The 15153-nt window shown below is 54.7% G+C and overlaps 1 protein-coding gene across 5 annotated transcripts in view; it reads left to right on the top strand.

Moving 5' to 3' along the window:
- Nucleotides 1-15153, top strand: part of GPAT2 (glycerol-3-phosphate acyltransferase 2, mitochondrial) — a 170802-nt gene that overhangs the window by 141063 nt on the left and 14586 nt on the right. For all 5 annotated transcript variants that reach the window (XR_005223443.2, XM_043536521.1, XM_037886292.2 and 2 more), the window contains 6 exons: nucleotides 1526-1636; nucleotides 6382-6522; nucleotides 10245-10344; nucleotides 12092-12228; nucleotides 12520-12619; nucleotides 14108-14317. Coding sequence is in view for 4 of the 5 variants with exons in the window: in XM_043536521.1 (XP_043392456.1) it covers nucleotides 1526-1636; nucleotides 6382-6522; nucleotides 10245-10344; nucleotides 12092-12228; nucleotides 12520-12619; nucleotides 14108-14317 (799 nt within the window). In the remaining variant the exon portion in view is untranslated. The remainder of the gene's footprint in view (nucleotides 1-1525; nucleotides 1637-6381; nucleotides 6523-10244; nucleotides 10345-12091; nucleotides 12229-12519; nucleotides 12620-14107; nucleotides 14318-15153) is intronic.

Here is a 15153-nt window from a genome sequence, read left to right as displayed (position 1 = left end):
GGCTCCAGCTTATGAAAGGGTCTAAATAATTCATCTCGCCTCGTAGCATGTCACGAGTTACGGATGCTAAAACTGGGGGCGGGGGCGATGGGAACGCAAGGTAGTAACCAGAGGTGTGTGATGTTTAGCGTCTGACATCTCATCAGTGCCATGGGCAGGTTAGAAATGGAACCTCTATGTCATTGGGCTTCCAATATTTCTAGCGGAGTTCAGTCTTCATTCCTTGTCCTGGTGCTTGCAAAATGTGGGGGGTTAATGAAGTCCTTTAGTAGTCTCTTAGCATTCCCTGGTACTGATTGAGGACTGAACGCCTGATTGGAGACCTGATGACATCAGGGATCTTGCATCAGTCTTGGTTAATGTTAACAGGACACTAGTGCGGGTCGTGGTACAGCGAAGGCTGCATTGAACAGAGTGCAAAGCTTGTGTCGGGAACGTTTGTCCTTCAGGAGCGCTGAAGTTAGAGCTGGGAAATGCCAATGCAGGAACATCCTGGATGTTCTCCTTTCCTAGAAGGAAGCTCTGAGACCTGTGGTTTCATGGTCGAGAGAGAGCTCCCTCAATCGATATGGTTTTTAGATGGTTTTAGCATGGGAATGCCACTGTTGTACATTTTCTATAGCTCTTTTCCTCCTTAGATCTCGCAGCGCTTTACCAAGCGCCAGTAAGCCCATTTTACAAATTGGGAAGTTGAGGCGCAGCAGCCACGGTGTCCATAAATGCCCAGCGACCTTGGGGCTGGCTCAATTATTGGGGCCCCCACCTTGAAGCTTGTGAAAGGGGCCTGGTTTTGAGAGGGCAGGTGCTTGGCCCTTTGTGAAAATCAGACCCAGAAATGAGGACTCTGGAGTCACAAGTCGGTTTTGAAATCTTGGCCAGAGGGCTGAGCTGACTCCAGCAGGCTAGGGGTTCTGGTGCCCAGCCCAGCCCAGCCCAGCACACCGTCCGCTCGACCATGCGACGGTAAAAGTTATTTCAGCTATCATTGGGCTGGAGGTCTGGCAAGTACCAGAGCATGAAGGATTAAATACGGAGATTAGACCCGTTCCAACACGCTCTGACCTACATCAATCGTTTCCGAACAGGAGGACGTTGCGAAGGAGGGATGGGCTTGTTAAAAACATGAAACACTTGAACGAGGGGACATGTCAAGGAACTGATCCGACACCACTGGAGTTAAAGGAAGGCTCCCAGTGGGGAGGCAGTGTTTCCTAGTGGGTAGAGCAGTGGCCTTGGACGCAGGAGACCTGGCTTCTGTTCCCAGCTGTGCCACTGGCCTGCTGGGTGATCTTGGGCAAGTCACGCCCCCTTTCTGTGCCTCAGTTTCCCCATGGGAGTAATGATCCTGACTTCCTTCCTTTGTAAAGTGCTTTGAGATCTACATATGAAAAGTGCTATATATATTATACTTGTAGCTTACAAGTATTAGTAGTACCCCGAAAGGATATACCTGGATAATGGCATGCATGTAATGTATCACGTGTCTGTAGGTTCCATAATTCCCTAGCTGAGTGTCTCTCTCTAGGTACAGGGGCTGGCTAGTAAGAAGACTCTGTTACTTCCTTGCGGTCCTCGATTGGAAAGTTCATTCCAAGACCCCACAAGACCTCCAGGAGAGAATCTTCTGCAGCAAAAGGTATCGTTCCTCATGTGAGAGCAACCTGAGGTTATTATTTACCCTATGGGCTGGCACTGGAGTTTTGCTCTTATGTCCCCTCCTTTCTCAGCTGTTCCTCATGGTATTACAGCCCTACATTGTTTGGAGCCTGCCTCCGGGTCTCTGCTGTTCTGACTGCAGCCAGGGCCGGTTGGTTTAGGTTTTTGAACAGGACATGGGCTGCAACAATGGGAGAATTTGGCCCAAATCTCAGGTGTGGACCCGGCCCCAGTGTCCTGTTCTAACCACTAGACCACGTGCCCTTGTCACCTTCAGAATAAAGTAGAACTGACATGGGGCTATAAACCTCAGGCCAGGGAGGGCATCTAAGTAAGGACTCCTGGGTTCTATTCCCTACCCAGCAACTTATGCCCTCTCTAGCAGGATGCCAGGGCTGTGCGAACTGTTAGGTGGGGCTGGTTTAAACATTTTTTTGGATGGAAAATTGGTTTTTTGATTAACTGAATTTTTTTGGGAAAAGTGTCTGCTTTCCTTGGAAAAGTTTAATTTTTGGATAAAAAATCTGGATGCTCGAAAATTTGAAATATTTTGCATCTGAATTGCCGCTGTGGTGCCTCATGGAGTTGTGGTTCGGTTACCTCATGCTCCTATCCGCCTCCATGGGACAGGCGTCGGTCCTGCTTGACTTCAGCTCCCATGATGCACCATGGCAATACGCCCACCTCCACTCACCAAGCGGGGACACTGGTGCATCATGGGAAATGTTGTCCAACCAGGGAGCCAGGCCTCTAGAAGAGAATAAGAGTGTGAAGTACCTGAACTGGCCTTTTGTGGGAACTCTCCAGTCCTTTCTTGGCCTCTAGCGGGCATGCTGGTATAGACAGGGCCCCTGCTACTTGTATCCTGCTCAGAGCATCTCTGCTCAACACCATGGTTCAGATGTTGATGCCTGCCCTGCCCTAGTGCCCTTGCCATATTTAGGCCTGGCGGAATTAGTGTTTATATTTTTTTATCATTTTGATGGCTAATATAATGTTTATTTTAAAACATTTTTTTCAGTTTTTGATTGAGTTAAATTTTCCCAGTTGCTGGAGTGAGAGTGCAAGCTGGAGTGCACCCAAGCCAGGCAACCTAGATTCTAGTCCTGGCTCTGTCCTTGAATTGGGCAAGTCACTTCCCTTTGCCTCAGTTTCCCCATCTCAGAAATGGGGAGTCATAGCTCGAAGGGATCAGATGCTGCTGTGACAAGCACAGTGTAAGCACCTGACTGCAATAGTGGGGTACGAGCAGAGAACGAGAGAGGCATTGTCCAGCATGGCTCACTCTGCTTTGCATTGCAGTCTTGGGCACTTGGGGCTAGTCTACATGGGAAATGTACTGGCATTACTGTACCCCTATAGCTATGCTGAGATCATAGACCATCAGGGTTGGAAGAGACCTCAGGACGTCATCTAGTCCAACCCACTGCTCAAAGCAGGACCAACACCAACTAAATCATCCCAGCCAGGGCTTTGTCAAGCTCTGCCTTAAAAACCTCTAAGGATGGAGATTTCACCACCTCTCTAGGTAACCCATTCTAGTGCTTCCCCACCCTCCTAGTGAAATAGTGTTTCCTAATATCCAATCTAATCCTCCCCCACTGCAACTTGAGACCATTGCACGTTGTTTTGTCATCTGCCACCACTGAGAACAGCCGAGCTCCATCCTCTTTGGAACCCCCTTTCAGGTAGTTGAAGGTTGCTATCAAATCCCCCCTCACTCTTCTCTTCTGCAGACTAAATAACCCCAGTTCCCTCAGCCTCTCCTCATAAGTCATGTGCCCCAACCCGCTAATCATTTTTGTTGCCCTTTGCTGGACTCTCTCCAATTGTGTCCACATCCTTTCTGTAGTGGAGGGACCAAAACTGGATGCAATACTCTAGGTGTGGCCTCACCAGTGCCGAATAGAGGGGAATAATCACTTCCCTCAATCAGTTGGCAATGACCCTAATAACGCAGCCCAAAATGCCATTGGCCTTCTTGGCAACAAGGGCACACCGCTGACTCATATCCAGCTTCTCGTCTACTATAATCCCCATGTCCTTTTCTGCAGAACTGCTGCCTAGCCGCTCGGTCCCCAGCCTGTAGCGGTGCATGATTCTTCCATCCTATGTGCAGGACTCTGCACTTGTCCTTGTTGAACCTCATCAGATTTCTTTTGGCCCAATCCTCCAATTTGTCTAGGTCACTCTGGACCCTATCCCTTCCCTCCAGCATATCTACCTTGCCCCTCAGCTTAGTGTCTTCCATGAACTTGCTGAGGGTGCAGTCCACACCATCCTCCAGATCATTAATGAAGAAATTGAACAAAACCGGCCCCAGGACCGACCCCTGGGGCACTCTGCTTCATACCGGCTGCCAACTAGACATCGAGCCGTTGATCAGTACCCGTTGAGCCCGACAATCTAGCCAGCTTTCTATCCATCTCCCATGTGGGCACCCTTATTCAGAATACCATGGCCTTGTTTCAGTTCAGTTTATATCACTTTGGGCACGTACAATTTTTCAGTTATGAGCCATCCACTAACCTGAAAAAAGTCTATTTTGAACAGGCGTGTCCAATCACAGGGAGTTATACTGGTGTAACTATACCAACATAGCTTATAAAGCCAGAAGGGACCATTGTGATCATCTCATTTGATCTCCTGTTTAGCACAGGCCAGAGGACTTTTCTGAATTAATTCCTGTTTCAATGAGAGCGTATCTTTTAGAAAAATAGGTATTCAGATGAAAATCGCCAGTGACGGAGAATCTACCTCAACACTTGATAAGTTGTTCCAGTCGTTAATAACCCTCGCTGTTAAAATCGTACGCCTCCTTTCCAGTCTGAGCTTGTGTAGCTTCACCTCCCGACCCCTGGTTCTTGTTATCTCTCCCTGTTAGGTGGAAGAGTCCTTTATCAAAGTAATGCTGGTAAATTTTCCTGTGTAGACAAGCCCTTGCCCTGTGCCTCTCTTCCCACATGTACAAGAGAGAATTAATGGGCCAGAGTCTCTCCTGGCATAACATTAGTGGATCTGTGCTGTTTTGCGCCTGCTGAATTCCTGGCCCACTGTTTGTAATGGGTTTTGTGAGCCTCTGATGACAGGCACTGTAGCAGAGGCCAAGAAAGATTGTGATATCTCTAAGGAATATTTTCGCAAAGGGCCCTCTGTCTATACTGATGTCCTACTCTCATCTGCATTTATTTAGCACCTCTCTGGCATCCCCCCCCCGCACTTACTCTGATAAATTACGAGCTGCGAATTTGTCTTTGGTGTCAGGCTGAGAGTTTAGATTACGAAAGCCACGGTGCAGAAGTTGAGCGGGTGGGAGCAGTGCTCTGGGAAAGGCATGGTTGTGATGCTTTCATTCTCAGCCCCGAGCTCACAGATAGGGGAGTGGTCCTGTAGACCACCGAGGCACGTGATCAATTGAATTATTCAGTGTCCTCTATAATAGAATCTATCAGTGATGACAGCACAGCAGCGCCTAGCGGGCCCCACTGTGTTAGGAGCTGTACAAACACAGAACAGGAGGATGGTCCCTGCCCCAAATTGCTGACAATCTAAGTCTAAGACAAGAGACAACAGGCGGAGACACACGGTCAGGGGAGTACAAGGAAACGGAGACATTAGTGGTCGCCCTGATGGGGCCGTGGTGTGACCATTGTCACGCCGTGGGGTGTGAGCGCCTTTCAGAGGGATTGTGCTGCTGGGGTTGCTACCTCCTCAGCCAGTAGCTGTATCCCTTCCCCTCACAGGGTGCCGGACAGAGATGGGGAGCTCCAGATGGAAACAGCTGTGAAGGAAGAAAACAATTCCAAGTGTTTCATAGCAGCAAAACTCTCGGGCAGCTGTCAGTTACAGGCAGGCTGTGGTTAAATCCCTGCCACCTCCCGCTCCAATCTGGCCGCTTAAGAAACGGCATTGGGCCCAAGCCCGCTGGACTCAACGGGGTCTGTGGATCAGGCCTTTACGGATGGATGCTCCTTTCGCAGATGGGTCAGGAAGGAAACGAGCCAGCACGAGCGGAGCGACAATTGGCTGCATGCGTTGATTCAGCCAGGCTGATCCCGAATCCTGTGACATACGCACTGGGCTCTGTGGCCCTGTCTGGTCTGGTCGCCCTTCTGGCCCGACGCAGAGCCTATGGGACGACACCCCTGGGCTTTACCTGCCCTTTGGACAGCAGCAAACTGCAGTCTGGGGAAAGGCGGCATCTAGCACCGTTTAGGACAGGCGGGAGCTTTTTGAAACCTCGGGGGGCGTTTGGGGCGGCAGAATATAAGTGACTGCAGCTGGAATTTGGCCAGGACTTTGGAGTTGGCAGCCCGGCTCTTGGCAAGCATATTCACCTGGCCTCAGATTTCTCATCTGACAGCAATCCAGTGCCCCCCTAAATCTGTCCCCGCCTGGACTAGAACCGAGATCTTGTCTGTGCCCTTTGCTCTGCCCGCCAGAGACGCTGCAGCTTTCCTGATCACTGAGTTTTCCTGGGCTTCCCACCCCAGCCTGTCTCAGGCTGCATGAGATCGCAGTGTCTCTCCGGCGTGCTGCGTAACGTGTCCATGATCTCGGTTGGGGTCTCTCCTTGCTGCCCCCGATAACAGTTAATACGGTGTTGGCGGCTGGCTGTCCTTAGGCTATAGTCGCTGGGATGCATTAGGCGCTCTGAATAGCGTATTAAATCCTGTGGCTTTGCTTGGTGTTCTTGTTTTTCATCTGCTCGCCCTTTCTCCCCAGGGTGCAGGATGTCATGGCTCTGAAGGTCCCCCAGGCAAGAGGGGCTGGCTCCGTTGTCAGCAAATCCCCGGCACAATGGAGGAGCAAAGTGCTGCAAATCCTGGGCCAGATTCAGTCTCCTCTCTCCCTTTTCTTACTAAGGTATGTCCTCCCCCTGCGGAGAGGGCCGGGCAAGGGCTACAGGGGACTCTGGCACCCATCCCGCTGTGTATGTGGTGCTGGTTTAAGGCAGGGGAGCAGCAGCAGAATTGCCCGAGGGGGCTGGTATTAGAGACCAGCTCTGCCATGTACTTGCTGTATGTAACCTTGGGCAAGCAAGACTCTTGTGCCTCAGTTTCCCTGTCTTCAGGACAGAGAGAGTGACACGACCCTTCCATGGCAAAGCACTCTGAGGTCTAAGCCTGCAAAGCAGCAGGTAGGTGATTAGAGCAATGGGTCTGGCACCTTTCCTTGTTACGAAATTAACACGCCCGGCAGAAAGCCAAGAGAGTGTGTGAGTGCATTCTGTGCCCCCCTGCCCTGTGGCTTGCTCGCGGAGGTGCCTTGCAGAGACGTGGGCGGTGGGGGTGATGGCAAGTCAGATCCCTGCTAGGAGCCTGTGTGTGTGTGTGTGTGTGTGTGTGTGTGTTTGTATTTTAAGTTTCTTGCAGAGTCGGGGATGTTTTTCCTGTGTTTCAAACTTAGATGGTAGTTGGGGGGCTGGGCTGGGCTGGGAAGTGGAATCTTGCTTGGGTCCCCAGTGAAGAGGGTTTGGGATCGGGTGGTGGTTCAGAGATTTGTTCGTCTTAGGAGAGGTCCAGGACTGGAGTAGCAGGGGGCTGCTGGTCGCCATTGAGGGGTACCCAGCAGAGCTAGTGGGGGACGGGAGCCTGGGGCTGGGGTACCGGAGGGCTGCAGGTTGGGATTGAGGGGTACTGATGGGAGCTAATGGGGAAGGGAACCCAGGGCTGGGGTCACAGGGAGCTAGTGGGGGAGACTGCTCATCCTGTATTAAATTGAACAGTCCCCTGCTTGAGGGGTTCGTCCCCTATGCAAGACTGGGAGGAGACCAGATGCGGTTTTGACAGGTAACCAACAGGGGGCGTCATTTTTAAGAGCATGCTAATCTTCCCCCTTCAGCATGACCTCAAATGCATGGTACATGTGGGGTCACACCAGCGGGGTTGGGGTCATGCTGTTCCCGGCGGTCCCGGCACGTCCGGTGTTCTGGGAACGTGTCCACGGCCACCTTAGCTGCAGGTCAGGATTCAGGGGCAACGGCAAAGCTGGTGGAGGAGGGGAACCAGGGGCTGGGGAACCAGGGGCTGGGCGATCAGGGGATTGCAGGTCAGGATTGAGAGGTACCGGCAGAGCTTGCCGGGGAGGGGAGCCAGGGGATTGCAGGTCAGGATTGAGAGGTACTGGCAGAGCTTGCCGGGGAGGGGAGCCAGGGACTGGGGGGTCAGGGGATTGCAGGTCAGGATTGAGGGGTACCAGCAGAGCTGGCAGGGGAGGGGAGCCAGGGGCTGGGGGACCAGGGGATTGCAGGTCAGGATTGAGGGGTACCAGCAGAGCTGGCAGGGGAGGGGAGCCAGGGGCTGGGGGACCAGGGGGTTGCAGGTCAGGATTGAGGGGTACCAGCAGTGCTGTGCGTGAAGCAGCTCGGGGCTGGAGCAGGGTGGGCTGCGGGTTGGAACCGAGAGACGTTAGCAGAATTGCAGGCGGGTCGGGATGGAGTGGCGCGTTGGCCGAGCTTCATGGGGAAGCCCATACAGCACCTCCATGCGTTATTCTGGTCCGGAGCCAGGGTAGCCCCATCCTGGTTTAATGAGTGCTAACATTTCCCACTGGTAGTGAACATCAAAGACTTCACCTAAAAGAAAAGGGGAACTTTTTTTTTTTTGATTGTTGAGAAATTGGCAGTTAAAGTTTCCATTGAGGCCTAATTGCTTCTCTGATTGAGCTATAATAAAAGAACCTTTCCGAACAGTGTGAGTATTTAAAGTGGGGAAATTGCCCAAGGGATAAAAGCATTTAGAGATTTCTGGTAAACATCACGCAGGAGCTCGGGGGTGGGGATGGGGGAGATGGGTTCTGGGTTTGCACGCTGGGGTTATTTTATTTTTATTGTATTTTTTTTTTTTGGCCTAATCACGCAGGGGCGTTAATTTTTTTTTTGCAAACAGAGCTCCTGTTTATTCATTTACTTTGTGGGAGCTTAAAGACGTGGGTTGAACATTGAAATATGATGATAATGCCTAGCTCATGTAGCGCTTCTCACCTGCAGATCTCAAAGCACTTCACAAAGGTGGGTGAGTGCCATTAGCCCTGTTGTACAGATGGGGAAACTGAGGCACAGATGCGGGGACCTGACTTGCCCAAGCTCACCCACCAGGCCAGGGGCAGAGCGAAGAATTGGTCCCAGGTGACGTGAGACCCAGTTTAGTGCTGTAACCACTAGACCGCACTGCCTTTGAATGAAATCTCGCTCTTAGGATGGATTTTTCACACCCCTTAGTGACGTAGTTAAGCCGAATTAATTTTCTCGTGTAGCCCTGGCCTGAGACGCAGCAAGTCTGCGTTTTGAGTCTCTCCCCTGTCACTGAGTTGCTTAGGTAAGTCATTTAACCTCTCCTTGCCTCCATTCCCCATCTGGAAGATGGAGAGTGTAATACAGTGTCAGCGCTGCAAACCCCAGAAAAATCACAACATTAAAAACTAACCAATTTATTTGAGCATAAGCTTTTGTGAGCTACAGCTCACTTCAGATGCGTCACAAGTCCTCCTTTTCTTTTTGCGAATACAGACTAACACGGCTGTTACTCTGAAACCTAACATTAAAAACAATATTGAGGGGAGGAGGCATCTCCTTTTGGCTTCTGAGCCACTAGGCTGTGCTGGGGTCCTATTTTCATGCTTTTCTACCTCTACTACAAGAGCTGGAAATTTTTGCTCAATCAAATCAATCAAAGAAGCTGAGATTCTCACGCATTCCCATGACTCTGGAAGCTGGGGCTTTAAGAATCTCCAGGGGGGCGGAAGAGGTATCGAAGCCCAAGGACCATGTTTGGCCCAAGAGCGAATGGGGATAAACTGGCCATGAGGAAATGTAGGCTGGAAATGAGGAAGGTTTCCTAATCATCAACAGGAGTAGTGGTGGGGGGAAACAAGCTGAACTAGTTCTAAAATGGACCTTGATACGCTGCTAAACGGGATGACCTGCTGGGTGGCCTGCGATACCACGGGACTGCTGATGACCTCGGAGGTCCCTTCCGCTCCTAGGTTCCTAATATGACAATTAGTGCAATACTTGCAATCAAACCATGATAGCTGGCAAGGCCGTGCTTCTCTCTCATGTGTATGTGCAGCGCCTGGCGCGATGGGGTCCCTGGCGCGTGGAGAATGAGTGGGTGCAGCTGTAGCGCGTTGATTTCAGCAGGGTCTGTCTGGGCCCCCGAGTGCCGGGTGGGGTGGTGTTGAACTAGGATGAGTTTCCCAGCCGCTCTCGCTTGCAGTATGCGTTTGAATGGTCGCCCTGGCACCGGCTTATGTTCTGGGTCAGGCCCGGAGGGGGCAGGGAGGAGCGAGGCTTCTGCGAAACGAGTTGGGAGATTCTCAGCCCAGCCCCCATGGGCAAGCGGCAGGGAGGAGCGAGTGAATTCCCAGCCCTAGAGGTAGTGAGCGTGTGGGGCTCGGTGGGGAATACAGCAGCCTGCTCTGCGGGGAGATGGGAAATTGAAATCCCTAGAATCAGTGGTTACTGACCGTGGTATAAAGGTGTAATGCGACCCCTCCTAGTGTAGGGCACAGAGACTGGGGGGCGGAGGGGATATCCGTGGGCCCTAGAGAGACCGATCTCCGGGCTTTCTTTCCCTCTCCCCCAGGCTCTGCAGCTGGGCTCTGCTCAGACTCCTGAACTGCATGTTCCTCAACTTGCTGCTCCACAAAGGGCAGCTGGAGATGGTGCGCAGGGCAGCCCAGACGGTAAGGAGCAGTGGGGGGCCTGAGACAGCTCTGCGAAGAGCCCTGTTCCTTGTGTTATCTGCCTAAGGCACTTGGGTGGGCCCCGCCACCCTAATGTCTGAGCGCCCGTAATGCCTCTAGCCTCATGCTTGGGGGCAGGGCGGGGCTGATATCTCCATTGTACAGGTGGGAAACTGAGGCACGTAGCGGCTAAGAGATTTGACCAGGGTCACACTGGAGCCTGTGGCAGAGCAGGGATTGGAACCCTAGCCACCAGACCATCCTTCCCCTTCCTCCTTAGGCAGGGTACCTGGCACCTCTCACTACGCCAGCCCCTGCCGTGCTGGCGCTTGTGGTCACCATGCAGTGGGCTCAGCACGGGGCGCAGAACTGGGTTCCATTCCCAACTCTGCCTTTAATCCTTGTTCAGCCTGGAGGCAAATCCCTTAGGGTCAAATTTTCAGCAGGGCCTAACTGCCTTAGGAGCCGAAATCCCAGTGAGTCAGTGGGGCTTAAGTCCCTGAGTCACTCAGCCCTTTTGAAACACGTTTCCCTAGATCTCAAGCTGGCAGCAGTTGGGTGCCCTGGCCCCTGAGCGCCCCCGCCAGACTTAGGCCATGTCTACACGTGCAGCGGTGAAAGCGCTCTCTGACTCTGCCCCCGGCCTCGGCCCTGGGCTGGGAATGGAGCCGCGGCCAGTGGCCGAGGCTGGGGGCTGGTGCGGGGCCAGGAGTGGGGCCAGGCGCGGGGCTGGGAGCCGGGGATGTGGCTGGGGGCCAGACCGGATCAGAGCTGGGGGCAGGGAGGGGCTGGGTGGCACTCCCTCCCCGCTGCTTGAGGGGGCTAGCCCGGGCACCCCCGCATCTCCCGGATATTCCTCCACACCCCCCTGGGGGGGTGCGCCCCACAGTTTGGGGACCTCTGAAATAGCAGGTGTGGCGGTTGCAGACGGGGGCTTGGTCTCCAGGCGGACAGAACGCTTTGAGAGCCCATCTGCGGGCAGGGTGCACAGTTAGCTCGCGGGGCCGCACATCTGATTCCTTGGGGCTTCAGGCTCCGGAGTGCCCCTCCACCCTGGGGCCTTTCCAGCTGACATCTAGAGCGTGGGGCTCGTCTCCGGTCACGACGGCCCCGTTTTCTATTTAAGGGTCTGATCAAACACTCATTGAAGTGGATGGAAAAATCCCTGTAGGTTTAGGATTGGGCCCTGGGCATCCGGTGACTTGCCAGGGGGCTGTTTGGGGAGTAGTGGCCAAGATCCTGTACGGGTGTGCAGTATATTGCCTGCAGTGGGTCCCCCTTTGTGTGCTTCGCTCAGCCGACATCACTTGGCCTTTGGATACGTCTGTAGTGTGGACGAAGGCTCTGATGCAGGTGTAAGCCCAAATCCCCCTCCCGTCCGCGCACGCGCTTTTCCACCGCCGCTTGGTCCCTGGCCCGTTTCCGGGAGCATCCCGCTGCAGGTGGGGGCGTTGGCGGGGTAACCGCGCTTCTGCACAAGCCTCATGGGTTCTCATACGCCGTGAACCCTGCCCTGGAGTGGCCACAGCTGGCCAGGGGCTAAGAGAGCCCTGGGAAATGCTCCCAGAAATGCCTGTCCCGTCAGTTCACTGCCAGTGTGGCCGGGCCTGCCTGGGGGTCAGGGGGTGTACACGCCGGTGCCGCCTGGACGCTCCCCGAAGAGCGTGGGTAGCCCGGGCTCGCCCGTGGAGGTATGCAGCCTCAGCTGCACCCCGCACACCCCGTGTCGTTTTCTCCTTCCTCCCAGCCCGACGTCCCGCTGGTTTTCCTCTCGACTCACAAGTCCCAGCTGGATGGGCTGCTGCTGCCCTTCCTCCTGTTCTCTCAGGGCCTGGGGGTGCCCCGAGTGACCTGGGAATACCAGGCCTATACCCCAAGTCTCAGGTAAGGCTTTAGCGCTGGGGTTACAGGCATCTGTCTTCTGCATGGCCAGCACCCAGCCTGCACGCAACCTGCTTCTCACCTCTCCTGCTCGTCTGCCTGTTACTTTCATTCTTCTGGCCTCTCCCTGGGAACCCTTCTCCCACCGGGAACAGGTCCCGGGGGACCACGGGCGGTGGGGCTGGGAGGGAGAGGTGGCTGTCCTGTCTCCGGGGGCGGGCCAGGCAGGATTGGGCGGTTGGGAGGTCGGGGGCGCTGGTCTCTCTGCAGTGTCTGTGCCTGTTTTGTCTGCAGGGCCCTGCTGAGCCGGCTGGGAGGGGTTTTCTTGCCTCCCGGAGCGGAGCACACACCGGACAGCGAACGGGGCGCGCTCTCCAGGGCCATCCTCACCTCAGTAAGTGGGGTTCGTGCGGCTGAGCCGTGAGCCAAGGGGTGGTGTGGGACTGTACTCTGGCCCTGCGTGGGGGGGACAGAGTGAAAGCCTTAGCCAGTAGTTTGAGACTCCTAAAGCACTTGGTTAAGGATTTCATAGCTGACTGGGAGACTTAGACACCCAGCTTCCATTCCCGTCAGTTGGCGCTCGGGGTATGGCTCAGTCCCCTCCCCAGCTTTGCAGATGCCAGCAGTTGGAGGGGAGGGGTGCAGATCGCTCCGGAGTAAGGGTTAGGATTAGAACAACCCCCGCCCTGCTTAGATTGACCCTCCTCGTAGAGTGAGCACAGGTCTGGGAGCCAGGACCTCCCCAGGTTTGATTCTCGTTCATTTGTTAAGCACCACCCGGGCGCTTAGCTTAATTCCGCCTCTGCCACTGACTCACTGTGGGACCTGGGCCAAGTCGCTGACCCTGCCTCGGTTTCCCCACCTGATCAGTGGGGAGGGTGCGGGAGTTGTGTGTGAACCCAGTATTGTTATTTAGGACAGCTGTTGGGGGCTCGTCCAGGAATCCCACTCCTTTGTGAAAAACCAGAGCGAGCCCCCCAGAATAGCTAGCAGCCCAGTGGTTAGGACACTCAGCTGGATGGGGGAGACCCAAGTTCAAACCCCCGATTTGAATCCGGCAGAACGGGGATTTGAACCTGGGCCGCCTATGTGCCAAGCTCATGCTCACATTGGCTATTCCAGGGTCTTGCTCTGGCTTTTTGCAAAAGGACATCTAAAGTTCTCGCTTGGGTCCCACATGGAACGGGGTCTCTAGATCGTGGTTGGTTTATTCCCTGCTAAATTCTCTAGGATTTATGCGTAAGGGGGGGGCCAATCCGACGCCGCTGAGCTCCTTGTGAGTCTTTCCATCGCGCTTCACAGCAGGCCCCTTCGTGGAGCGTGGCCCGACCTTTAGGGCATTGCGTAGATTCTTCGGTCACTCACGTAGGACTCTGCAGGCGTCAGTCCCAGATCTTGCCCGGGCAGATTTAGGGCCTGGTTCCGGCTAAGAGCCATGGGGTGGGCGGGGGCTGCCTGAGTGGTAGTGCCTGGTGAGGTGGAGAGCAGACATCGCAGGAGGACATTGTGGCTGTATCTCGGGAAGTGCTCCCTGGCTGTGAGATCTGTTGGGCCGTGGGATTGCCTCCCAGGGGGATGGGGCCTTTGGCCCGTGGGAAAAGGGAAGGGATTGGGGGAAGCTGAGACGGGGGCAGGAGATGGGGTGGGGTGGGGATGCGATTGGCTTGGGGAGATGTAAGGAATGAGGGTGGGCAGCAGGGGTGAGCCTGACGGGGCCACCCGGGGTGGCGACTGGAGCAGACGGTTCTAGGGAGTAACCACCACTTCTTTGCCACCTGGCAGGGGGCGGAGGGGGGGATATTCTCTGCTCCCAAGTCTTAGGGCGAAGGGGAGCGCGGCTGCACCCTGTCTCCAATCCCATGAGGTCTCTTCCCACCTGCAGTACATCGAGGAGCTGCTGAAGGGCCGGCAGCACCTGGTGATCTTCCTGGAGGAACCCGTCTCCGGCGTGTCCCGGCTCTCTGCCCCTGGCGGGGAGTGGCTGTCGCTGGTGCTGGGCGCTGTCCGTGCTGGAGCTGTCCCCGATGTGATGCTGGTGCCCGTGGGCATTGCCTACGACGTGGCCCCCAATGCATCCCATGGCGGGCTTTCAGTAAGAACCACCAGCCGTTAAGGGGAGTGGTGGCCAGAGCAGAGCAGCTGGGAGCCAGGATTCCTGGGTCGTGTTCCCGGAGCTAGTGAGGGGTGGGTCTGGCATAGACACTGACAGTTCTGCCCTACGCTCACCCCCTTTCCCTTCACTTGGGTACGTGCTCTGCACCTTGCAGGGGATCCCCCCGATAAACCCACCTTCTCCTGCCCTCCTGATCGGGGCACCCCACTTGTAGCTGTACCAAACCCACAGTCCTCGGCATGCGTCTCTGTCGTGACCCAGATCTCACCCCTTGGCCTCTGCCTCTCTGGTCTGGCTGGGCTATTCCCAACAATCCAGCGCCTCTCCTCAGACACTGGGCACCCAGGGCAGAGGATCTCTCCAGGCATGGTCACCAGCCCTCTTCTCTCTCTCTCTCTTTTTTTTTTTTTTTTTTTCTTTTTCCTGCTTGCTCCCTGCCTCCAGTATTGGCTGACCAGCTGCTGGCTCTGGGAACCAGGCCAGCTGCCTTTCCCAAAGGTCTGGAGGGGGGCACGTCCCAAACCTCTGGAAGCCGAGGGCTCTGGTAGCCACGACTTTCAGCTCTGCAGAGCACCTGAGATCCACGCCCGGGAGCCCCCAAACTGAGCAGAGGTGTGGGCGCAGGGCAGCTCCCCTCCTGCAGAGCGGGGACGTTTAGGTTGAGCACCCTGCAGAAGCAAAACTTCACCTGCCTGTCCCCTCCTAGCCTCCTGCACCACCACCTGCAGCTCTGCAATGGAGCAGGCCTGTTCCTCTACCGAGCTAATGTGCCTTCTGACTGATAGAGGCGATAAACACCACCAGCGCCCGATTAA

Source organism: Chelonia mydas, chromosome 26 (genome assembly GCF_015237465.2).
Source record: "Chelonia mydas isolate rCheMyd1 chromosome 26, rCheMyd1.pri.v2, whole genome shotgun sequence".
Lineage (NCBI taxonomy): Eukaryota > Metazoa > Chordata > Testudines > Cheloniidae > Chelonia > Chelonia mydas.
The sequence above is the reverse complement of the archived record's forward strand: the minus strand, read 5'-3'. Positions and strand labels throughout refer to the sequence as shown.